Source organism: Hemitrygon akajei, chromosome 3, assembly GCF_048418815.1.
Source record: "Hemitrygon akajei chromosome 3, sHemAka1.3, whole genome shotgun sequence".
Lineage (NCBI taxonomy): Eukaryota > Metazoa > Chordata > Chondrichthyes > Myliobatiformes > Dasyatidae > Hemitrygon > Hemitrygon akajei.
Window position 1 is genome coordinate 26504104 of NC_133126.1, and position 24923 is coordinate 26529026.

General features: G+C 41.4%; 1 protein-coding gene across 3 annotated transcripts in view; it reads right to left on the bottom strand.

Annotated features, from left to right (window-relative positions):
* Positions 1–24923, bottom strand: part of LOC140724787 (ribosomal protein S6 kinase alpha-5) — a 304697-nt gene that overhangs the window by 65262 nt on the left and 214512 nt on the right. For all 3 annotated transcript variants that reach the window (XM_073039390.1, XM_073039388.1, XM_073039389.1), the window contains 4 exons: positions 17263–17366; positions 9473–9623; positions 3544–3705; positions 2871–2996 (listed from right to left, as the gene is read on the bottom strand). In XM_073039390.1, coding sequence (XP_072895491.1) covers positions 2871–2996; positions 3544–3705; positions 9473–9623; positions 17263–17366 — 543 coding nt within the window. The remainder of the gene's footprint in view (positions 1–2870; positions 2997–3543; positions 3706–9472; positions 9624–17262; positions 17367–24923) is intronic.

The following is a 24923-nucleotide window of genomic DNA, read 5'->3' on the forward strand; positions in this document are numbered from 1 at the left end:
CGCTCATTTGATTTGACTCATGACTCACTTCACTGTATGTTTTGATGTTTGTTCATTTGTTATGTACCATGTCACATGACATGCGCCTTGTGAAGTGAAGACCATGATTGGACTTGGCAAATTTTTCTACACAAGTGGTTGCCATGGCCTTCTTCTGGGCAGCATCTTTACAAGATGGGTGACTTCGACCTTCATCAATATGCTTCAGAGACTGTCTGCCTGGCGTCAGTGGTTGCATAACCAGGACTTGTGATATGCACTAGCTGCTCATATAACCATCCACCACCTGCTCCCATGACTTCATGTGACCCTGATCTGGAGGGCTAAGCAGGTGCTACACCTTGCCAATAGGTAACCTGTAGGCTAGTAGAGGGAAGGAGCACCTTACACCTCCCTTGGTAGAGATTAAATTCCACCCCGCCACCCTATGTTTCGATGTGCATATGACAAATAAAGCTAATCTTGCTTTTGGATCTGAGACATGCTCCTCTTCTTGTTATGACCACTGGGAAGGAAATAGAGGAACTTAAGTACTCACACTGAACAACGTAGAAAAAGCTTATTCCCTTCTGCCATCATATTTCTGAATGGCTCATGAACACTATCTTTTCTTCTTGGTGAATTGGCTGTTTGGATTCAGAACTGGCTTGTGCACAGAAGTAGTGGTTGAAGGTGCTTAATTGAGCTGGAGGTCTGTAATCAAAGGAGTTCCACAATGATCTGTGCTGGGATCTCTGCTGTTTGTGACTTGCATAAATGACCTGGATGAAAATGTTAGTAAATTTGCGATGATACCAAGATTGGTGGAATGGTGGATAGTGTAGAAGATTGGCAAAGAAAATAGCATGATATAGATCATAGAGTCATAGAAAAGTACTACACAGAAATAGGCCCTTTAGCCCATCTAGTCCATGACAAAACCATTCAAACCGCCTACTCCCAATGACCTGCAAATAGACCATAGCCCTCCACATCCCTACTATCCATGTATCTGTCCAAACTTCTCTTTAACGTTGAAATCCAGCTTACATGCACCACTTGTGCTGGCAGCTTATTCCATACTCTCACAACCCTCTAAGTGAAGAAGCTTCCCATGATGTTTCCTTAACTATTCATCTTTCACCCTTAAGCCATGACCTCTGGTTGGAATTCCCCATAACCTCAGTGGAAAAAGCCTTTTTGCATTTACCGTCTATACCCCTCATAATCTTGTATACCTCTATCAAATTCCTCTTAATCTCCTATGTTCTAAGAATACAGTCCTAATCTATTCAATCTTTCTTTATAATTCCAGTCCTCCAGATCCGACAACATCCTTGTAAATTTTCGTTGCACTCTTTCAACCTTTCCTGTAGGTAGGTGACCAGAACTGCATACACAATACTCCAAAATGGCCTCACCAACATCTTAATACAACTTCAACATAACATCCCATTTTCTGTGCTCAATACACTGATTTATGAAGGCCAATGTGCCAAAAACTTATACAACCCTATATACCTGTGAAACCACTTACAATGAATTATGGACTTGTATTCCCAGATCCCTTTGTACTACCACACACATTATTGCTCTACTATTCACACTGTATAACCAACCTACCCTGGTTAGTCCTACCAAAGTGCAAAACCTCACACTTGTTTGCATTAAATTCCATCTGCCATCTTTCAGCCCATTTTCCAGCTGATGCAGATCTCTCTGCAAGCCACGATAGCCTTCTTTTCTGCCCACTAAACCCCCAATCTTACTGTCATCCGCAAATTTGATGATCCAGTTATCCACGTTATCATCCAGATCACTGATATTGACACCACTCATCACAGGCACCAGTCAAAGAGGCAACCCGCTACCACCACTCTCTGGTTTCTCCCACAAAGCCAATGTTTAATCCAATTTACTACCTCAACCTGAATGTCAAGTGACTGTACCTTCTTGCCTAGCTTCCCATGTGGGACCTTGTCTAATGCCTTACTATCAGTTGCAGATATAGGCTGAGAAATGGCAGATGGAGTTTAACCCAGATAAATATGAGGTGTTGCACCTTGGTAGGGCAAATGCAAGGACCTCAACAGAGCAGAGAGATCCAAGTCCATAGCTCCTTGAAAGTGGCTACACAGATTGATGAGGTGTTTAAAAAGGTTTATGGAATGCTTGCCTTTATTAATGGAGGCATGCTTGCTTTTATTAATCTGGTTAAGACCACATCAGGAGTATTGTGTATAGTTCTGGTTGTCCCTCTATAGGAAGAATGCTAAGGCTTTGGAGAGAGTGCAGAAGAGGTTTACCAAGATGCTCCCTGATCTAGAGGGCATGTGCTATCATGAGAGGCTAGATTAAATTGGTTTGTTTTCTTTGGAGCGTCAGAGGCTAAGGGGAGATCTGATAGAGATTTACAAGATTATGAGAGGCACAGATAGAGTGGAGAAAGTATCCGTTTCCTAGGGTTGAAACGTTTAATACCAAAGGGCATGCATTGAAGGTGAGAGGGGTAGGTTCAAGGGGGTTGTGCCAGTTAAGTTTTTTTATTCAGATAGTCGTGGGAGCCTGGAATGCATTGCTTGCTTTGATGGAAGAAGCAAATACATTAAAGGCTTTTAAGAGATGTTTGAATAGGCTCATGGATGTAAGGAAGATGGAGGAATATGGACATGATGTAGGTAGATGGGATTAGTGTTTGTTTTTTTTGCTTTTTAGCTAGTTCTGCAAAAGTCTGTGGGCTGAATGGCCTGTTCTTGTGCATTAATGTTCAACGTCCTTTTGCACCATTTATTTCTGTAATTTATAGTAAGATCACGTGTTTGCATTGTACTCTTGCCACAAAGCGACAAATTCTAAGTCATAAAAGTGTTAATAAATCTGATTGTGACTACCTTCATCATAGCACTCCGTGCAATGGCAGTACTACCAGGACGATCCACTCCAACATGAAGTTGAATGGGATCAGTCATCACAGCATTACGCTTGAAGAGAATGGATGGAGCAATGAAAGAATAGCCCTGTCAAGGGAGAACAAAGATTAATCTTTAAATGCTGGTCATGTTTATACATCGTTTACAGGACTAAAGAAGCCATTTTACACATGATTTTGCAATGTCTTTGGTAGTATAATACAATAGAGGGGAGATGACCAGAAGAAGCTTCTGCAGTCCCTTGTGTCTTCTGGCAATTACCTACAAGTTTATGTTGGGTTTTTTTTGGATACCATCTGTACTTTTTCTAATTGCTTTAAGGCCACACTTGCCTGTTTGGTTCATACCACTACTACTACAGTTGTAGGAACCTACAACTCATGTTCTTAATATTATTTACTTATTTATTTACTATCTTTTTTTGTATTTGCACAGTTTATCTCTTTTGTATATTAGTTGCTTGTCAGTCTTAGTGAGTAGTTTTTCATTGATTCTATTCTATTTCTCTGCTCTACTGTGAATGCCTGCAAGAAAATGAATTTTAAGGTCATGTATGGTGACAATATATACTTAGATAATAAATTTACTTTGTACTTTGAATCTGATTTAGCAGCTTCATTTTATGGGTACTGACCTGAAAGATCCTATCGGAGTTCTGAGGCAACGCTGCAGGCGAATACGTGGGATCCATTTCCGTGAATTCTTCCGCAAAATTGCTGACATCCAACTCGTCCCTGATGACTGGTTTAAAAGGGGCTTCAATGTTTTTGGCAGCTAACTCATCCCAGTTTATTTTCTGCCAAAGCCAAATGCAAAGCCGAGGTGGTTACTAAGAATGAGCAATAACAGCTCATTTAAACAGTTCTGTTTTATATACAGAAACATCCCACACACAGAAATAAAATGAGATACATTTCCATGTGTTAATTAACAAACACAATTCTAAACACTTGGGGAAAAAAGTCAAACAAAATGCTCTACCTAGAATACATTAGAAAACAATCATTCAAATTTTAACAAAACTACAATACACAATTGGTAACTTATTTTCTTGCTGTTTCTCTTCCCTTCCCAGCCATGCTCACCCTTTCTCCAGACACTAACATCAATAAACTGTATTGACAACACTGTTAACCAGTGGATCCTCTGGTGATCCTCACCCACAAAGCTTGTGTTAGGAAAGTAACAGACAGCAGGAATTATTGTGGCTAAACACTATTCCATCATTACCACTACAAGAAGGTACACGCATCAAGAGATTGAGTGAGGAGTGACAATTGCTAGCTCATTTTTCTCTTGATAGAATGATCTATTAACCTGCTCAAGTCCAAAATCTGCTGTCTAGTATCAAATTAAGTCAATTTATAAGTAAATATTTATTTCAATTTAAAATGTTATTAAATTCATTGTCAGTGGTTAATAAGAAAATCATTTATTTCATGAAACCACATACACAAAATCCTGAACTGTGCCTTAAGTGTCAGGGACACACCTTTATTACCGGTAAATGGGGTGGCACAGTACTGTAGTGGTTAGGAGAGGGTAAACAGTGGATCCTTTGGCTGATCCTTATCTACAAAGCGTGTCAGCAGAATAATACATAGAGAGAATTATCATGGCTGAGCTGTATTCTAAAGATAAAGAGATTAACTTTATTTGTCACACGTACATCAAAACATTAAGTGAAATGAGCTGTTTGCTTTGAGAACGCGCTGGGGGCAACACACAAGTGTCGCTATGCTTCTGGTGCCAACATCACATGACAGCTATTTACTAATTCTTGGAATATGGGAGGAAACCCACTTGGTCACGGGAGGAATAAACAAACTCCTTACAGACAGCAGTGGGAATTCAACCCCAATTGTATAGTTGGTGCTGTGGAATGGTACACTAACAGCAACACTACCATGCTACCCATTACCACCACAGCAAGAGGGTGAGTAAGGAGTGAGGATTGAGGAGCACTAACTCATTGTTCTGTTGATCATATGAGCTTCTTACCTGCTCAAATTCAACGTCTGCTCTCTAATCCGAAGGGTTTAGTACAATGACAGGTGAACACATCAGAAAGGATATAGTAGCGCTGGAGGCAGTCCAAAGGAGATTCGCCAGGCTAATCCTGAGATGAGAGGATTGTCTTACCAAGAGAGGCTAAACAGCTTGGATATGTATTGTTTGCAGTTTATAAAAATGGTGGGTCTTATTGCAGGATACTAAAGGGGGTTTGTCAGGGTAAATATTAAGATGATTTCACTAGTGGGAGAATCATTTTAAGGTAAAGGGCCAGTATTTAAAATAAGGTGTGTAGAAATCTCTGCTCAAAGAGAGCAGTGAGTTTTTGGAACGAGGTACCTTTGTGAGAAGAATTAATACTTCACAGCTCCAGTGGCTAGGATCCAATCCTGAACCTCAGTGCTATCTGTGTGGAGTCTGCATGTTTTCTCTGTGGCTGTCTCCCACATTCCAAATCTGTGTGGGTTGGAGGGTTAATACAAGAAGGCATTATTTTAAAAGATGATTGGAGGAAAGTATTGGGGGGGGGAATATCAGAGGAAGGTTTTTGTTTATACACAGAAGAGTGCTGAGTGCATGGAACATCTTCCCAGGGGTGGTAGTAGAGGTAGATACATAAGAGATATTTAAGAGACTTTTAGATGGGCACATGGATGAGAGGGAAATGGAGGGCTATGTGGGAGGAAAGGGTTAGATTGATCTTACAATAAGTTAAAAAGTCAGCACAACAATGTGGGCCACGGGGCCTGTACTGAGCTGTACTATTACATGATCTATGTTAATTGTCTACTGTAAATTGTCCTGAGTGTGTACGTGAATAATAAATCTGGGCAGAAGTCCAGAGAGAATATGCTCCACAGAAAATTAGTGGAGGGGTGGGATAGCTCTTTGAGGTGCTTCATAGACTTGATTAGCCAAAATGGGCTCTCAGAGGGTTTCAACCCAAAATGGCAACTATCCATTTCCCTTCCAGATGCTGCTTGACCAGTTGAGTTCCTCCAGCAGTTTGTTGACGTCTTTTTAAGTCATTAGGAAATATATAACTATATATGAATTGTTGCCTGATGTCTCAGGAAGATAAGATCCATCATTAAGTTTTTCACACAGAGAGTGATGGGTGTGTGGAATGCACTGCTAGCGGTGGCGGAAGCAAAAACAATAGAGTCTTTTAAGAGCCTCGTAGCTGGGTACATGGAGCTTAGAAAAATAGATGGCTAAGCACTAGTGAAATTCTAGGCAGTTTCTAGAGTAGATTACATGGTCAGCACAACATTGTGGGCCGAAGGGCCTGTAATGTGCCGTAGACTTCTATGTTCTTTGTACTATTAATGTCCCTCAGCATCCAGGATATGCCTCCTTCTCAATGCTGCCATCAGGTAGAAAGTATGGGAGACTGAATAATCACACTTCAAGGTTCAACAACAGCTTATTCCCCACTGTCATCAGGTTCTTGAAACAACAGGAAAAGCCCTGATTCTACCTGAGCTTGCTTCAACTTATTTCCCTCAACTTGCACTAATGTTGTCTACTTTTTTGCACAAGTTATGCATAATAGAAGAGCAGATTATTATTTAAGTGGTGAAAGATTGCAGCATGCTGTTGCGCAGACGGACTCGGGAGTGCTTGTGCATGAATCGCAAAAAGTTGATTCGCAGGTACAACAGGTTATTAAGAAGGCAAACGGAATTTTGGCTTTCATTGCTAGAGGAATTGAATTCGAGAGCAGGGAGGTCACGCTGCAACTATACAGGGTACTGGTGAGGCCACACCTGGAGTACTACGTGCAGTTCTGGCCTCCATACCTGAGGAAGGATATACTGGCCTTGGAGGCAGTGTTGAAGGTTGGAGGTTCACCAGGTTGATTCCAGGGATGAAGGGGTTAATCTATGAGGAGAGATTGAGTCGCCTGGGACTATACTCTCTGGGGTTCGGAAGAATCAGAGGGGATCTCATAGAAACATACAAAATTTTGAAAGGGATAGATAAGATAGAAGTAGGAAAGTTGTTTCCATTGGTAGGTGAGACTAGAACTACGGGACATTGCCTCAAGATTCATGGGAGAAGATTTAGGATGGAGATGAGGAGAAACTATTTTTCCTAGAGAGTGGTGAATCTGTGGAATTCTCTGCCCAGGGAAGCAGTTGAGGCTTCCTCACTAGATATATTTAAGAAACAGTTAGATAGGTTTTTACATAGTAAAGGAATTAAGGGTTATGGGGAAAAGGCAGGAATATGGAGCTGAGTTTACCGACAGATCAGCCATGATCTTACTGAATGGCAGAACAGGTTCGATGGGCCAGATGGCCTACTCCTGTTTCTATGTGTTATGTTCTTAAGGTCTTATATAATTTATGTTTATTTGTTTATGTACATTTGTTTATGTACCTTATATTCCCATGTCTGTAATGTACGGTGCTGCAAAAAGCTGAGTTTCATGGCATTTATACCCTGGGTATGTATGCTTATGACAATAAACTTGAACTTAAGATCAATAGATGTTGGAGCAGGAGATAACTGAGATTTAAATGTAATTAATAATGCTACTTAGGTACTACAACAATTGCAAGTGACTGCCATTTACTGGTTTCATAATTTAGCATACCCAATAAGATATTTGGGTCACATCACATTCTGAAGACTGCCACTTGGGTATTGTATAGTTAGAAATTTCATTTCACACAAATGTCTTTCATCAATCTAAATTTAATGATTCTAAAATGTTAGAAGGATTAATTTCAAAGGTTGCAAATACCAACAACCCATTGGGCAGTCAGAATCAGAATGACTGATTAATTGCTCTGTCAATTTACCTTGAAGACTGAAATTGTTAATACGCATACAATCTGCATGTGACTATATTCCATCAGCTGCATTTCTCTACAAGAAGGAACTGCTTCTGCTCCCCTTTAAAGATGATTCTCCTATCTAAGTACAGTCGGCCCTCCTTATCTGCGAGTTCTGCATGCGCAAATTCAACTAACTGCGGATCAAGAAAACCCGGAACTGCTCTTCCAGCACTTGTTGTTCGAGCATGTACAGACTTTTTTCTTGTCATTATTCCCTAAACAATGCAGTATAACAACTAGTTTACATTGCATTTACATTGTATTATATACTATAAGTAATCTAGAGATTATTTAAATTATACGGGAGGATGTGCGTAGGTTACCGTGGATCGGGATCGGAAAAAAATCGGAAGTTCTCTTACTATGCAAGTCGGAACAGGTACATCTGGTATTATTTAGCGTTAGTCAAACGTTTGTCTTAGTATATAGTATATATTTTATCTTTCTATGCATATAAAACACTTAAGAACACATGTTTCAGCGCTGGGCTCGGGAAGTTCCCAAGTTCGATCCAGCGTGGAGGATCAAAAACCCAAAACCCAATGATTAAACCACTGCATTGCTTAGTAATAATTGTAGCTTTCATCAAAGCAGGGCCTTTCTCACTTTATCCTTTAAAATTGTTCCGATCGTTGACCAACTGTAGCCTAACGCTTTTCCAATAACCGATGGTGTTTCACCTCTTTCCGATCGCTTTATTATTTCCACTTTATTTTCAATCGTGATCGTGATTATTTTTGTGAACAGAAACACTGCGGATTCAGAACTCGACCGCTGGGTCCTAATGTTCACCGCACTGAGACAGGTTAAATAAGGTCTGTGGTTCCGCTGGGTCCTAAGGTCCACCTCATTGAGACAGGTTGAATAAGGGACTTGAGCATCCGCGTTTTTTGGTATCTGTGAGAGGTCCCGGAACCAATCCCTTGTGGATAAGGAGGGCCGACTGTACACTGATTTAGTTCAATGCACAATAGACTATTATATTATATTATAATAGACTATTATAGGTACAGTACACGAAGATGTAAATGGACAGGAAAAGAGATATCGGCTAAATGGTACTAGCACAGATCGGTATCTCAGTTGTCAATGACAAGATGGACTGTTTGACATGTTCTATTTAGTATTACTCTATTACTGTTGCTGATAGTGACACTTGCCACAAAACTTTCAATTCAGTGGCTGAAGCCAAGTTGTCAAAGAGTTCAAAAGGCACAAATATCTATTTATCATTTGTTGAACAGATAAAAGTATTGATGAAGAGTTAGAATTTGGGTTTGCTGGAAAGTACTTAATGGAAGGTCTGAACTGAGGCTCCAATTATTTTATTCGGGATTACAAGACTGTGGATAAAAATACAAAAGGGTTTTGATATTCATGATTGTTTCTAAGTGTTTCTTTTTTTGATTTATTTGCTTCCAAAATATTAAGTATACTTTTTAATTTTTAAATACACTATTTTATTATTTTTAAATGTTGCTAAAGTTTTACTTCCAGCAAAGCTGGGTTCTGGTGAGTTTTGGACTGGAGACTCAGTTACAAGGAGTCAGGAGGTTGCGAATGGTGATCTTGGCTGAAGACATAGCTCAATGTTTCCAACCAGCTCTTGTGTTCAACAGGATTCCCCTGACAACCAGTGAAAGGACTATACTGATGAATATTAACCACAGAAAATATTCCAGATTCCAATGATATCTTTCTCACCTGAAAGAAGGGGTGAGATTTAATTTCCTCAGCACCTCCTGGACCAGAACCCAACCTTTTCTTGGGGTCTTTAATAAGGAGTTTCTTCATTATGTCTTTTGCTAAAGGACCAATTTCTGGGGGATAAGGAGGATCACTTTTTAGAATTCTCCTAGGAAAGAAGAAAACTTGTGCAATCGTTAAACCGCAAAAGCTGATGTGATCATTCAACAACATTATGACAAGAAATTCTGCAGATACTGGAAATCCAGAGTAACAAACACAAATAGCTGCAAGTGCTCACCATATTAGACAGTATCTATCGAGAGAAATAAATTGTCAGTCCTGATCAGAGGTCTCAGTCTGAAACGCTGATTGTTTATTCTCCTCCATGGATACTGCTTGACCTGTGGAGTTCCTCCAGCACTTGGTGTGTGATCATTCAAACAGCTTGTATACTATCCTTCAAAGTCATAATGAATTGGGTAAAAATATCTGGGAGAATAACCAATTCTGGGCTTAGAGACATAAATTCAAAACTGCTTTGATGAATTTGACATATAATTCTAAGCCATTTAAGGTATCTCAAAACCATCAAATGTAACAGGTAAAAATTTGTACTTAGAGCAACAGCAGATGACTGCCAAAATTAGAACAAAATCAGTAACAAGGTAAAGCAGAAAGAAACTGGTTTCTGGGGCTTTTTACTCAGGAATGGAATGGATGATCTGGGAGAAATGCAACTTTCTTGTATAAGGGATCTAAATCACTATTTTGGAGCAAATTAAAATGGAGCAAATTTGTGCTTAAAATGGAGCACTCAAAGTTAAAGACCATCAGGAAATTCCTCTTTACTAAAAATAATTACATAACCCGACCTTGTCTACCTCTTCCCTTCACCTTTTTATACGAGCTATTTCCTCTCTTCCGATCCAGATGAAAGGCCTTGACCTGAAGTATCTGTCCATTTGCTCCCATGAATGCTGCCTGATCTACTGAGCTCCTCCAGCAATCATAGAACCATAGAACATTACAGCACAGAAACAGGCCTTTTGGCCCTTCTTGGCTGTGCCGAACCATTTTTCTGCCTAGTCCCACCGACCTGCACCTGGACCATATCCCTCCATACCCCTCTCATCCATGTACCTGTCCAAGTTTTTCTTAAATGTTAAAAGTGAGCCCACATTTACCACTTCATCTGGCAGCTCATTCCACACTCCCACCACTCTCTGTGTGAAGCCCTCCCCTGCAATGTTCCCTTTAAACTTTTCCCCCTTCACCCTTAACCCATGTCCTCTGGTTTTTTTTCTCCCCTAGCCTCAGTGGAAAAAGCCTGCTTGCATTCACTCTATCTATACCTATCATAATTTTATATACTTCTATCAAGTTTCCCCTCATTCTTCTATGCTCCATGGAATAAAGTCCTAACCTATTCAACCTTTCTCTGTAACTCAGTTTCTCAGGTCCTGGCAACATCCTTGTAAACCTTCTCTGCACTCTTTCAACCTTATTAATATCCTCCCTGTAATTTGGTGACCAAAATTGTACACAATACTCCAAATTCGGCCTCACCAATGCCTTATACAACCTCACCATAACATTCCAATTCTTATACTTAATACCTTGATTTATAAAGGCCAATGTACCAAAAGCTCTCTTTACGACCCTATCTACCTGTGACACCACTTTTAGGGAATCTTGTATCTGTATTCCCAGATCCCTCTGTTCTACTGCACTCCTCAGTGCCCTACCATTTACCTTGTATGTTCTAGCTTGGTTTGTTCTTCCAAAGTGCAATACCTCACACTTGTCTTTATTAAACTCCATTTGCCATTTTTCAGCCCATTTTTCCAGCTGGTCCAAATCCCTCTGCAAGCTTTAAAAACCTTCCTCACTGTCCACTACATCTCCAATCTTTGTATCATCAGCAAATATGCTGATCCAATTTACCACATCATCCAGATCACTGATATAGATGACAAATAACAATGGACCCAGCACCGATCCCTGTGGCACACCACTAGCTACAGGCCTCCACTCAGAGAAGCAGTCCTCCACTACCACTCTCTGGCTTCTCCCATTGAGCCAATGTCTAATCCAATTTACTACCTCTCTATGTATATCTAGTGACTGAATCTTCCTAACTAACCTCCCATGTGGGAACTTGTCAAAGGCCTTACTGAAGTCCATGTAGACAACATCTACTGCCTTCCCTTCATCCACTTTCCTGGTAACCTCCTCGAAAAACTCCAATACATTCTTTAAACATGAACTACCATGCACAAACCTATGTTGACTCTCCCTAATAAGTCCCTGTCTATCCAAATACTTGTAGATCCTATCTCTTAGCATTCCTTCCAATAATTTACCTACTACCAACGTCAAACTTACTGGCCTATAATTACCCAGATTACTTTTAGAGCCTTTTTTAAACAACAGAACAGCATGAGCTATCCTCCAATTCTCCGGCACCTCACCCATTGATACCAGCATTTTAAATATATCTGCCAGGGCCCCTGCAATTTCAACACTAGTCTCCTTCAAGGTCTGAGGGAATACCCTGTCAGGTCCTGGGGATTTATCTACTCTGATTTGCCTCAAGATAGCAAGTACCTCCTCCTCTTTAATCTGTATAGGTTCCATGACCTCACTACCTGTTTGCCTTATTTCCATAGATTCCATACGTTCCCTTAGTAAATACAGACACAAAAAACCCATTTAAGATCTCCCCCATTTCTTTTGGTTCCATACATAGCTGACCACTCTGATCTCCAAGAGGACCAATTTTATCCCTTACTATCCTTTTGCTCTTAATATACCTGTAGAAGCTCTTTGGATTATCCTTCACCTTGACTGCCAAAGCTATCTCATGTCTTCTTTTAGCCCTTCTGATTTCTTTCTTAAGTTTTTTTTTGCACTTTTTATACTCCTCAAGTACCTTATTTGTTCCTTGTTTCCTATACATGTCATACATCTCTCTCTTTTTCTTTATCAGAGTTCCAATATCCCTTGAGAACCAAGGTTCCTTATTCTTATTATTATTATTTGAACACCTACGCTCGGTCCGCCAGAAAAAGCAGGATCTCCCAGTGGCGACACATTTTAATTCCACGTCCCATTCCCATTCTGATATGTCTATCCATGGCCTCCTCTATTGTCAAGATGAATACAAACTCAGGTTGGAGGAACAACACCTTATATACCGGCTGGGTAGCCTCCAACCTGATGGCATGAACATTGATTTCTCTAACTTCTGTTAATGCCCCTCCTCCCCTTCTTACCCAATCCCTGACATATTTAGTTGTTTGCCTGTTCTCCATCTCCCTCTGGTGCTCCCCCCCCCCCCACCTTTCTTTCTCCTGAGGCCTCCCGTCCCATGATCCTTTCCCTTCTCCAGCTCTGTATCACTTTTGCCAATCACCTTTCCAGCTCTTAGCTTCATCCCACTCCCTCCGGTCTTCTCCTATCATTTCGCATTTCCCCCTCCCCCCACTACTTTCAAATCTCTTACTATCTTTCCTTTCGGTTAGTCCTAACGAAGGGTCTTGGCCCGAAACGTCGACAGTGCTTCTCCCTATAGATGCTGCCTGGCCTGCTGTGTTCTGCCAGCATTTTGTGTGTGTTGTTCCTTATTCTTATTCACTTTGCCTTTAATCCTGACAGGAACATACAAACTCTGCATTCTCAAAATTTCTCCTTTGAAAGCCTCCCACTTACCAATCATATCCTTGTCAGAGAACAACCTGTCCCAATCTACACTTTTTAGATCCTTTCTCATTTCTTCAAATTTGGCCTTTTTCCAGTTTAGAAACTTAACCCGAGGACCAGATCTATCTTTATCCATTATCAAGTTGAAACTAATGGTGTTATGATCACTAAAGCCAAAGTGTTCCCCTACACACACTTCCGTCACCTGTCCTAACTCATTTCCTAATAGGAGACCTAATATTGTATCCTCTCTAGTTGGTACCTCTATATATTGATTTAGAAAACTTTCCTGAACACATTTTACAAACTCTAACCCACCTAGACCTTTAACAGTATGGGAGTCTCAATCAATTATGGAAAATTAAAATCCCCTACTATCACAACTTTATTTTTCCTGCATTTGTCTGCCATCTCTCTGCAGATTTGCTCCTCCAATTCTCGCTGACTGTTGGGTGGTCGAAAATACAATCCCATTAATGTGGTCATACTTTTCCTGTTTCTTAGCTCCACACATATGGCCTCAGTAGACAAGCCCTCTAATCTGTCCTGCCTGAGCACTGCTGTAACATTTTCCCTGACTAGCAATGCCACCCCCCCCACCCTTCATTCCTCTGCCGCTATCACATCTGAAACATCTAAAGCCTGGAACATTAAGCTGCCCATCCTGCCCCTCCTGTGGCCAAGTTTCACTAATGGCTATAATGTCGTAATTCCATGTGTCAATCCACACCCTCAGCTCGTCAGCCTTCCCCACAATACTCCTTGCATTGAAATAGACACACCTCAGAAGATTATTACCACCACACACAACCCTTCTATTTGTGACTTTGCATGAACTTTTAACACCATTTATTTTCACCCCACTCCACTATCTGCTCTGGCACTCTGGTTCCCATACCCCTGCAAATTTAGTTTAAACCCTCCCCAATAGCACTAACAAACCTCCCTGCAAGGATATTGGTCCCCTTGTAGTTCAGGTGTAACCCATCTCTCTTGTACAGGTCCAACCTGCCCCAGAAGGGGTCCCAATAATCTTGAAGTCAGAAACCTTGCCCCTTATGTGAGAGTTCCTCACTCTTTCTTCCTACGTCATTGGTACCTATGTATACCATGACATCTGGCTGATCACCCTCCCACTTCAGACAGAATGCCTTGCACTCGATCAGAGGCATCCCTGATCCTGGCACCCAGGAGGCAACAAACCATCTGGGAGTCTCTGTCACGACCACAGAACCTCCTGTCTATACCTCTATCAAGTCCCCTATCACTACTACTCTCCTCTTCTTCCACCCTCCCTTCTGCACTGCAGAGCCAGACTCAGTGCCAGAGATCTGGCTGCCGCAGCTTGTCCCAGGTCATCTCCCCCCACCCCCACAACAGTATCCAAATTGGTATACTTGTTGTTGAGGGGAATGGCCACAGGGGAACCCTGCTTTGCCTGCCCTTTCCCCTTCCCTCGCCTGACGGTAACCCAATTTCCTGTGTGCTGTTCCTTTGGCGTAGCTACCTCCCTGAAACTACTATCTATAAACTCCTCATTCTCACGAATGAGCCGGAGGTCATCCAGCTCCTGCTCCAGTTCCCTAACGCGGTTTGTTAGGAGCTGCAGCTGGATGCACTTCTTGTAGGTATCGTTGTCAGGGACACCAGGTCTTCCTGACTTCCCACATCCTGCAAGAGGAGCATGCCAACATCCTGCCTCGCATTCTCTCTATTCTAAACAAAACTTACCCGAACCTACCCTCACCTCTGCCTGTTTACGCCAAAGCCTGTGAGCCAAAGCCATCCCACTCTGCTTCCCTCTCACTCAGCTGCCCGCTGTATATGGTGGTCTTTTTTTTTTAAACCTTTGGCACTCTAAACGTCACGCAGTGTAAAAAACAATGACTTCTCTCCGAGATTCCTTTACTCCTTCACTCTCAGCTTCTTGCTTAGATTTAAAAAAAACTGTTGAAAATTCCTCTCCTTTTTAAACCTTTGGCGCTCTATGTCATGCGCCTGCACAGTCTAGCCTCTTTTCCCCGAGCAGTGTAAAAAAAAAAGACTTCTGAGATTCCTTTACTCCTTCACTCTCAGCCTCTTGCTTCGATTCATGCGCTGGCTTTGAATAGTGTTCTACATAAAATACTGAAGGAAAAACCCAGAACCAATCAAAAATCACCAAATGGAGAGCCCGTACAGAGGATTCAAAGATTAAGTAGTTCTACTGAAAAGAGTGCAGAAAAGAGTTACAAGGATGTTGCCAGGACTAGAGGAACCGAGTTATAAGGAGAGGTTGGTCAGGCTTAGTCTTTATACCTTGGAATGTAGGAGAATGAGGTGCAACCTTATAGAAACATTTAAAATTAAGAGGCATAGACAAGGTAGCTGGTAGCAGTCGTTTTGCCAGGATAGCAGAGCCCAAAACTAGACAGCATAGATTTAGGGTTCGAAGGGAAAAATTTAAAAGAGAGCTAAGGAATGACTTTTTCAAGCAGAAGGAGGTGAATTAGTGGAACATGCTGCCAGAGGAAGTGGTTGAGGTAGATCATTTATCATATGGGACTATTGTTTATCATCTATATCAACAAACTAGATGATAATGTGGTTACCTGGAGCAGCAAATTTGCAGATGACACCAAGATTGGGAACCTGGTGGACAGCAAAGACTATCATGGCTTGCAGTTGGATCTGGACCCTTTGGAAAAAAAGGGGTTGAAAAATATGGCAGATGGAATTTAATGCAGCCAAGTGCAAAATGTTGCCCTTCAGTACGACCAATCAGGGTAGGTCTCATACAGTGAATGGCAAGGCCCTGAGGAGCATGATATAACAAAGGGATCTGGGAAATAAGGTCCATAATTCATTGAAAGTGGTGTCACAGATTAAAAGGGCTGTAAAGAAAGTTTTTGACATGTTGGCCTTCACAAATCAAAGTACAGAGACCAGGAGATGGGATGTTATGTTGAAGTTATATAAGACATTGGCGAGGCCTAATTTGGAGTATTGTGTGCAGTTCTGGTCACCTAACTACAGGAAAGATGTCAATAAAGTTGACACAATACAGCGAAAATTTATAAGGATGCTGCCAGGTCTGGAGGACCAAAGTTATATGGAAAGATTGAATAGGCTAAGACTTTAATCCTTGGAATGTAGAAGATTAAGAGAAGATTTGATAGACGTATACAAAATTATGAGGGATGTTGAAAGGTAAACGCAAGCAGGCTTTTTCCACTGAGGCTGGGTGGAACTACAACTAGAGGTCATGAGTTAAGGGGAAAAGATGAAAGGTTTAAGGAGAACAAGAAGGGAAACATCTTCATTTAGAGGGTTGTGAGAGTGTGGAATGTGCTGCCAGTGCAGGTGGTGCACGCGAGCTTGATTTTGATGGTTAAGAGAAGTTTGAATAGGTATATTAATGGTAGGTGTATGAGGGCTATGGTACCAATGCAGGTCGATGGGAGTAGGCAGTTTAAATGGCTTGCCATAGACTAGATGGTTCAAAGGGCCTGTTTTTGTGCTGTACTTTTCTATGACTCTATGATTTTAAGCACTTGGATAGATACTTGGAGGGGTGGGGCTTGGAGAGAGATGGGCTGAACATAGGAAATTGGGACTGGCTGGATAGATCCTATGGTCAGCACTGACTCATTAGCCGAAGGGCCTGTGTCCATGCTGGAATGTCCTATGATTCAAGAAACCTGCAGCATTGAAATTAGGACTTTGGCACAAATGGTGATGTTACTCCACCAACCACGATTACATACACATTACCTATCATTACTTTTACGTACATACTATCAGTTTACATATATTACTTGCACATTGTGTTTTATAAGATTGCTTGGATATTTATATTTATTGCGTTTTCTTATTAGAGTGTTCTTTATGCTTATTGTGTTTCTTATGCTACATTAGATCCAGAGTAACAATCAGTTCATTCTCCTTTACACTCGTGTTCAAAAGAATGACAATAAACAATCTTGAATCTTGAAATGGCCTATTGGAGTCTCCTCCTCATTTAATTTATTTCACCTCATCTTTGTGAAAGAAAGATTTGGATAGCTTCTTACACTTGCAGTTAAATGATAAGTTTGTTTTACAAAAGAAATTGCACTCCTTACTTTGAAATCTCAGTTTGTGAATTTTTTTCTCCATCGACAGTAAAGGGCGACGCTCCAGTTTTTAGCTCGTACATCAGCACACCAAGGCTCCACCAATCTACAGCCTAAGCAAAGAAGAGGGCTAGATTAATTTACAATAGGATTGTACATCATACAATCTAACATAGCACATTTATTACAAACAAAAGTACAGAGGGAATCCAGTTTGTTCAGTATTGTTCTTTGTTGAGCATTTACATCACAGCACAATCCTTCTAAGTTAATTTGTCAGCCAAGAATAGCTCCCAGCTTGGCATGATTTTGTTTACAATTATGAAGTGCAACATTTGATGCATCCATTAAAAATAAAACCAGAGCTGGTAACACAACAGCTTCAATGTTAAGCATTTTAGGTGCTCAGCTGTGGAAAAATTGAGTTAATTATGCATATCCAGGTTCATTCAGCTCCCACCTCACCTCACACTGCCAAGGGTGACAATGGAGAAGAGGCCAGTTTTCAAAAAGTCTTGTGGAGAAACCAATTTTGCCACTTTTGAGAAAGCCACTTGTAGATGGGCTTTTCCCAATCAGAAAATTCCATGAACACTGGGAAGTAAATAACACAGGATGCAGGTAAGAGGCATTGCATGACAAAAATAACTGCAGCAATGAAAATCGCTAATCACTATTAAGCTGACATACAAGAGATTAAAAGCAAATTGTAACAAATCCCTGTTGATGTCACGCAAACCCACATCATGATGAAGACTGCCAGACTTACAGATATATCATAAATTCTTGGATTATTAAATGACACCCGAGGCTGTTTAGCCTCTCATGTCTGTGCTTGACAAAGAAAACAATGCTACAATTGGCTAAACCACTTATATTCCCTTGCAGGCTAATGTTTTAAACATCAGTGCCAGTCACACAACTTTTTATATGATGCTGCAACATGCAAGCCCTACTGAGTACTTCGCCCTGTGAAACTCCTCAAACAACTCCCTTCTGTTGCAAAAACACCTTTGCCTCCTGCTACTAAATTTTGAATGCAATTTGCCTGAAACACGAAAGGTGGACAATTAGTAAGTCATTTGGCCCTTTGAGTCTGCTCCACAACACAATTAATTACAGGGAATGACTATGACCAAGAGCAAGGATAAGAGGCTCTGAGTGTCCAATGTTTTGGTGTGGGAGAATGTTTTCCAGCATTGAAGGTTTATGAGTCCACCAAGCAAAGTTGAAATGTTATTCTATCCCAGTGGATGAAGATGAAGTTAATTCACCAAGCACAGATGATGTGGTCTTTTCAACCACTGATTCACAAGCCACAGCGATTCTCTCTGGAGAGAGTCATTATACTCCAGGTCAGACGAGAGATAACCCAGGTCAGGTTTCAGACCACAGTACCCATGTAGATTCTTCACATGATGGCGGTGGTGAGGAGGTAGAGAAGAGGAAGGTCAAGTGGCCAGCAATGGCAGATGAGAAGGTTTGGCATGTGTTTAATGAGGATATCAGTATGATATTGGAGAACACTCCATTGGGAACATCAAAGAGAAAGTTGGAAGTGATAGGCGATATGATTTACGATGTTGGAAAGATTTCCAGTTTGGTCTGGTTGAGTTGAAGAAAGCAAAGCCTACACAGACACCAAGCAGACACCAGAAGGAGATTAGTAGGTTGAGGAGAGAGCTTAGATTGTTGAGACAGAGGTGGAAGGTAGCAAGTGAGGGTGACAACCCAGGGCTTGTTGATTTCCGAGAGCATTTTCAATTAAAGTTAGCATCACTCCGTCGTGCAGAGTCACAGCGTAAAAAGAGAAAGAGAGAGAAGGCAAGAAAGTCATTCTTTGAGAACACTCACCAGTTCACAAAGAGATTGTTTGAACAAAGTAAGAGCGGGTAGCTTAACATCTCTCAACAAGAACTTGAGGATCACCTGGCAAGCACTTACTCTAATAAACAGCAGGAGGTTCCTTTGCTTGACATTTCAGGGCTTGTGGAGCCTACCGAGACAGGAGTGAAGTTTGATCTGTCAGAACCCAAACTGGCAGAAGTCGAACGGTTGATCGGAAAGGTAAGGTCAGGTTCAGTGCCAGGACCTAATGGAGTGCCGTATAAGGTATTTCAAGAAGTGTGAAGAGCTGAGGAAATACTTGTGGAGATTGTTAAAGGTGGTGTGGAGACAAGGTGTTGTTTCTTTGTCATGGAGTGAGACTGAAGGAGTATACATGCCGAAGGAAGAGAATTCTACTACATTGAATCAGTTCTGACCAATTTCACTCCTGAATGTAGAGGGGAAGATTATGTTTGGCATTCTAGCAGAAAGAATATCTTCATTTGTGATAGAGAATGGAGTGGTAAATACATCTGTGCAGAAGGCAGGAATACCAGGCTTCCCGGGATGCCTTGAACATACTAGTATGATATGTCATACCATCCAGGAGTCGAAAAGGTTGAGAAGAGATCTGGCTGTAGTTTGGCTTGATCTTGCAAATGCGTATGGTTCTGTTCCCCATTCCCTAATTGAGTTTGTGATGGAATTCCTATGGATTCCTGCTAAGGTGAGGAACTTTGTTATGCAGTACTATGATTTCTGGATGAGGTTTTCCACTCAGCAGTTAGAACCAGGTGGCAGAGCTTGGATGTTGGAATCCCAAAGGGATGTGCAATTTCACCCATCCTTTTTGTGTTAGCCATGGAGGTAACTGGGAGGGCTGGAAAAGAAGTTAAAATTATACAAAGAATTGGTAAGGCCAAATTTGGAGTATTGGGTACAGTTCTGGTCACCGAATTATAGAAAAGATGTCAACAAAATAGAGAGAGTACAGAGGAGATTTACTAGATTTACCTGGGTTTCAGCACCTAAGTTACAGGGAAAGATTGAACAAGTTAGGTCTTTATTCTTTGGAGCGTAGAAGGTTGAGGGGGGGATAGAGGTATTTAAAATTATGAGGGGGATAGATAGAGTTGACGTGGATAGGCTTTTTCCATTGAGAGTGTAGGGGAGATTCAAACAAGGGGACATGAGCTGAAAGGGGGCAAAAGTTTAGGGGTAACACGAGGGGGAACTTCTTTACTCAGAGAGTGGTAGCTGTGTGGAGCGAGATTCTAGTAGAAGTGGTAGAGGCAGGTTCGATTTTGTCATTTAAAAAGAAGTTGGATAGGTATATGGACAGGAAAGGAATGAAGGGTTATGAGCTGAGTGCAGGTAGGTGGGGCTAGGTAAAGTAAGCGATCGGCATGGACTAGAAGGGCCGAGATGGCCTGTTTCCGTGCTGTAGTTGTTATGTGGTTATATAATTGATGTTTTGGGTTGAGGCCTCTCATCCTGGGTCCTGATGAAGTGTCTAAGCCCAAAATGTTGACTGTTTAGTCTTTTCCAATAGATACTGCCTGGCCTTCTGATTTGTCCAGTATTGTGTCCATGTTACCAAGGTGGATAATTTCACATTATTCATGTTACATTGCATCTGCCAAATTTTTGAAAACTTGCTCCTTTTTCCATCATTACTGTCCTGATGTCTGACTGGCTTTTAACAGGCATTACGATCTGGTTTGGTGCAAAATATACGAGATCTACAGTGAACTGTCAGGTCAGCAGAATAGGTAATTGGCTGCAGTCTACCATTACTGCAGGACTTGTATGTGTCCAGGACAAAAAAGGGGGAGGGAAATTCATTACTGACATTACCCACCCTGTAAACTACCTTTTCCTAAAGCTCTATTCTGGAATGTGCTATAGGGCTATTAAAACTGAATCTTCATAGCATATTTTAAATTTCTTGCCCCATTCCAGTTAGCCACCTGGCCCCCACCCTCTATTTATCACCTTAGTCACTACACTGCACTGCAAATACTTTTTATAATGCAACACAGCAAAATGCTTGAAGAACTCAGCAAATCAAGCAACATCTATGAAAATGAATAAAACGTCAACATTTTGGGCCAAAACTCTTCAGAAGAAGCTGGGGGGGGTGGGGGTGAAGAGAGAAGGAGTACTAACTAGAATGTGAGGCCAGATGGGTGGGGGAGGGGGAGATGAAGTAAGAAACTGGAAAGTTATAGGTAGAAAAGATAAAGGACTGGAGAAGAAGGATTCTCATAGGAGACGAAAGTGGACCATGAGAGAAAGGGAAGGAAGAGGACACCAGGGGAGGTGAGGGGAAGAGAAGAGGGGGGCCAGAGCAGGGAATTGAAGAAAAGGGAAGGGAAAGGAGGGAAAATTACCGGAAGTTCGAGAAATCAATGTTAGTGTCATCAGGTTGGAGACTACCCAGATGGAATATGAGGGGCTGCTCCTCCAACCTGAGAGTGGCCTCATCGTGGCAGTGGTGGAGGACATGGACTTGCATGCCAGAATGGGAATGGGGATTGAAATTGAAATGGTTAGCCAATGGGAAATCCTGTTTTTTGCAGATGGAGCAAAGGTGCTTGACAAAGCTGTCCCCATCTATTCTGTGTCTCTCCAATGTAGAGAAGACCGTATTGGGAGCACTGGATACAGCAGATGAGCCCAAACGACTCGCCGGTGAGTGTTGTCTCACCTGGAAGGACTGTTTGGGGCGCTGAATGGTGGTGAGGGAGAAGGTGAATAGGCAGGTGTAGTTCTTCTTCTGCTTGAAAGGTTAAGTACCAGGAGGGAGATTAGAGGGAGATTTTTTTTTTGGTGCATGTTGTGCCAACACACCACAACAACTTCTTATTCATGTAAATGTATATGGCAAATAAAGTTGATCCTTGATCCCTGTTGAGGTTATCTCAAAGTTTTCTGTTCTCATTATTTGTCATTGTCCCCAGTTTCATGTCACCAACAAACTGCAAATTACTACATTTTTCCCTCGTTTAAATCATTATACATCATGAATAGTCGAGCCACAAGTACTCATCTCTTAAGTGCCCTATTAGTTACCCAATTTACCACTTGCCACCCCCATTTATTCATTTTATTTCCTGTCAATTGGTTTTCAAACATGTCAATACATTAGCCTTAATACCTGTGCTTTAATTTCACATCTTAGTTTTTTTTTATATAGGACTCTTTCAAAGATTTTCTAAAATTCAAATACACCCCATTCTCTGGATTTTCCTTATCTATACACTTTCAAAAAACTCCAGTAGGTTTGTCAAACACCATTTCCTTCTACGAAATCCATCCTGACTTGGTCTAATCCCATTGATATTTTACAAGTCTTGTGTTAGCTCCTTTGCTACTGCCTCTAGAACTTGCCTTACTAGTCTTTAAGATTTCAGAATCTGTAGTGTCTTTTATCTTCTTAAGTTTCCTGCTTTCTCGCTCTCTCTCATTTGTTTGTAAAAGAGTAAAACATGAGCAGCTTGCTATCTGGGACTGTATTGAAATCCTTCCACAAATCCATGTGGATGACCTCAATGGCACCATTCTTCATTGTTGCTCCGTGCCATCATAAAATCTCAACTGTTCGTCAGATATGACTTTCCTTTAATAAATCTACAGATCTGCACCCAGGGGTTCCAGTTGTAGACATTTGCTGAAAAAGATGTTTCGAAAGAAGAGTGGTGGTGGTGGGGGAGGGTGCGTTGTCTTGAATGAGAGACTACAGAATTTCTTCTAATCCTCATTCCTATTCCAACATCTTGGTCATGTCCTCCTTTACTGCACAATGAGGTCACATTCTCAGGTTGGAGGAGCAACACCTCATATTCCGTCTAGGTAGCCTCCAATCTGATGGCATAAACATCGATTTCTCTAACTTCTGACCCCTCCCCCTTCTTTCTTCTTCTATTCTGGCTCCCCTCTTAGCTCTTTCTCTTCTCCTCACCTGCCAATCACCTCCCCCGGTGCCTCTCTTCCCTCCCTTTCTCCCCTGGTTGAATCTCCTTTCATCTCAGATCAGAATCAGAATTAGGTTTAATATCACTGGCATATGTCGTGAAATTTGTTAACTTTATGACAGCAGTACAATGAAATACATGAAACACCCTGCTTTCCTTGGCTGCGCAAGTCTACAGAAGACAACCCCTGGCCCCACCAAACTTGTGAGATCCCACCCCAAACCTCAGTTTGTGTCGATGCTGTGTAATTCACTACCCTGTTACAAATTAATGCAACAAAATAATAGACAGTACACTGCATACGATTAAAGGAATTATATTTATGAATCTCAACTGAAGGGTTAGTAAAGAATAACAAAAAGAAAAGGGCCCATTCTAATTAAACAGTTAAAGGTGCACAAGTTGGAACTCATCTTGAATTTCTCTGTCACTCACACGCTGGGCCCCCAGTCAACCTGAAAGCACACACCGCCTTCCGAACGTCGCTCGCAATCCATCTCAAACAAACTGGTCTCCCACTGGAACATACACTACAACTGGTTCTCCCCAGCACCTTCTCTCTCCATCTCCTCTCGAACAAAAGCTCCAAGTCCAACCTTAGTGTCCTTCACCAGAGAAACTTCCCCTTAATCTGACCATTCTAATTGGATGGCACACATTCCTCCTCTCTTTCATCTTCAACAGTAACCCAAACAAGCATGAAAACAGAACAAACAGCTCTTACAGAACTGCCAAAATGAAATACATACAGCATATTGGTAAAAATATGAACCAGTGCATTACATACACAAGTAAATAAAGAGAAAGAAAAACTTAACTACAGTAAGTACATGTCTACAAAATAGTTATGTTAAAATAAGTACTGCAAAACAGAAATAAAAATGTAGTGAAGTAGTGTTCATGGATTCAATGTCCATTTGAAAATTGAATGGCAGAGGGGCAGACACTGTTCCTGAATCACTGGGTGTATGCCTTCAGGCTTCTGTATCTCCTTTCTGACAGTAATAATGAGAAGAGGGCACGTCCTGGGTGGTGGGGGTCCTTAATGATGGAGGCCACCTTCTTAAGGCACCACTCTTTGAAGATATCTGAGATACTACAGAGGCTAGTACCCATGATGGAGCTGACTTAATATTACAAGTTTCTGTAACTTAACTTCGATTTTCGTGCAGTAGCTCCACCTCCTTCATACCAGATGGTGATGCAGCCAGTCAGAATGCTCTCCATGGTACATTTGTAGAAGTTTTTGAATGTTTTAGTTGTCAAACCAAATCTCCACAAATTCCTAATGAAATATAGCTGCTGTCTTACTTTCTTTATGGCTGCATTTAGAATGTTGCATCCAGATTAATTCTTCTCCAGTCCTTTACCTTTTTCACCTAACCTCACCCAGTTTCTTACTTCACCCTCCTTTAAAGGTGAAAGTACAGAGTCTGTATCAACAAATCCTGGAAGAAACATCAAACGTTAGACAAAGCAGAGTTAGTGGATGCTGTGGATTTTGATAAGGTGCTGCACATGAGACTGCTAAATAATAAGATAAGAGCCCATGATATTATAGGAAAGATACTGGCAAGGGTAGAAGATTGACTGACTGACAGGAGGTAAAGAGTGGGAATAAAGGGAACCTTTTTTTTCCCCACCAGTCCTGCCAAAGGGTTTCGGCCCAAAATGTCAACTGTACTTTTTTTCCGTAGATGCTGCTTGGCCTGCAGAGTTCCTGCAGCACTTTGTGTGTGTTGTTCGGATTTCCAGCATCTGCAGATTTTCTCTTGTTTATAAGGGGAGCCTTGTCTGGTTGGCTGCCAGTGACTAGTGGTGTTTCACAGGGGTTAGCATTGGGGCCATTTCTTTTTATGCTGTATG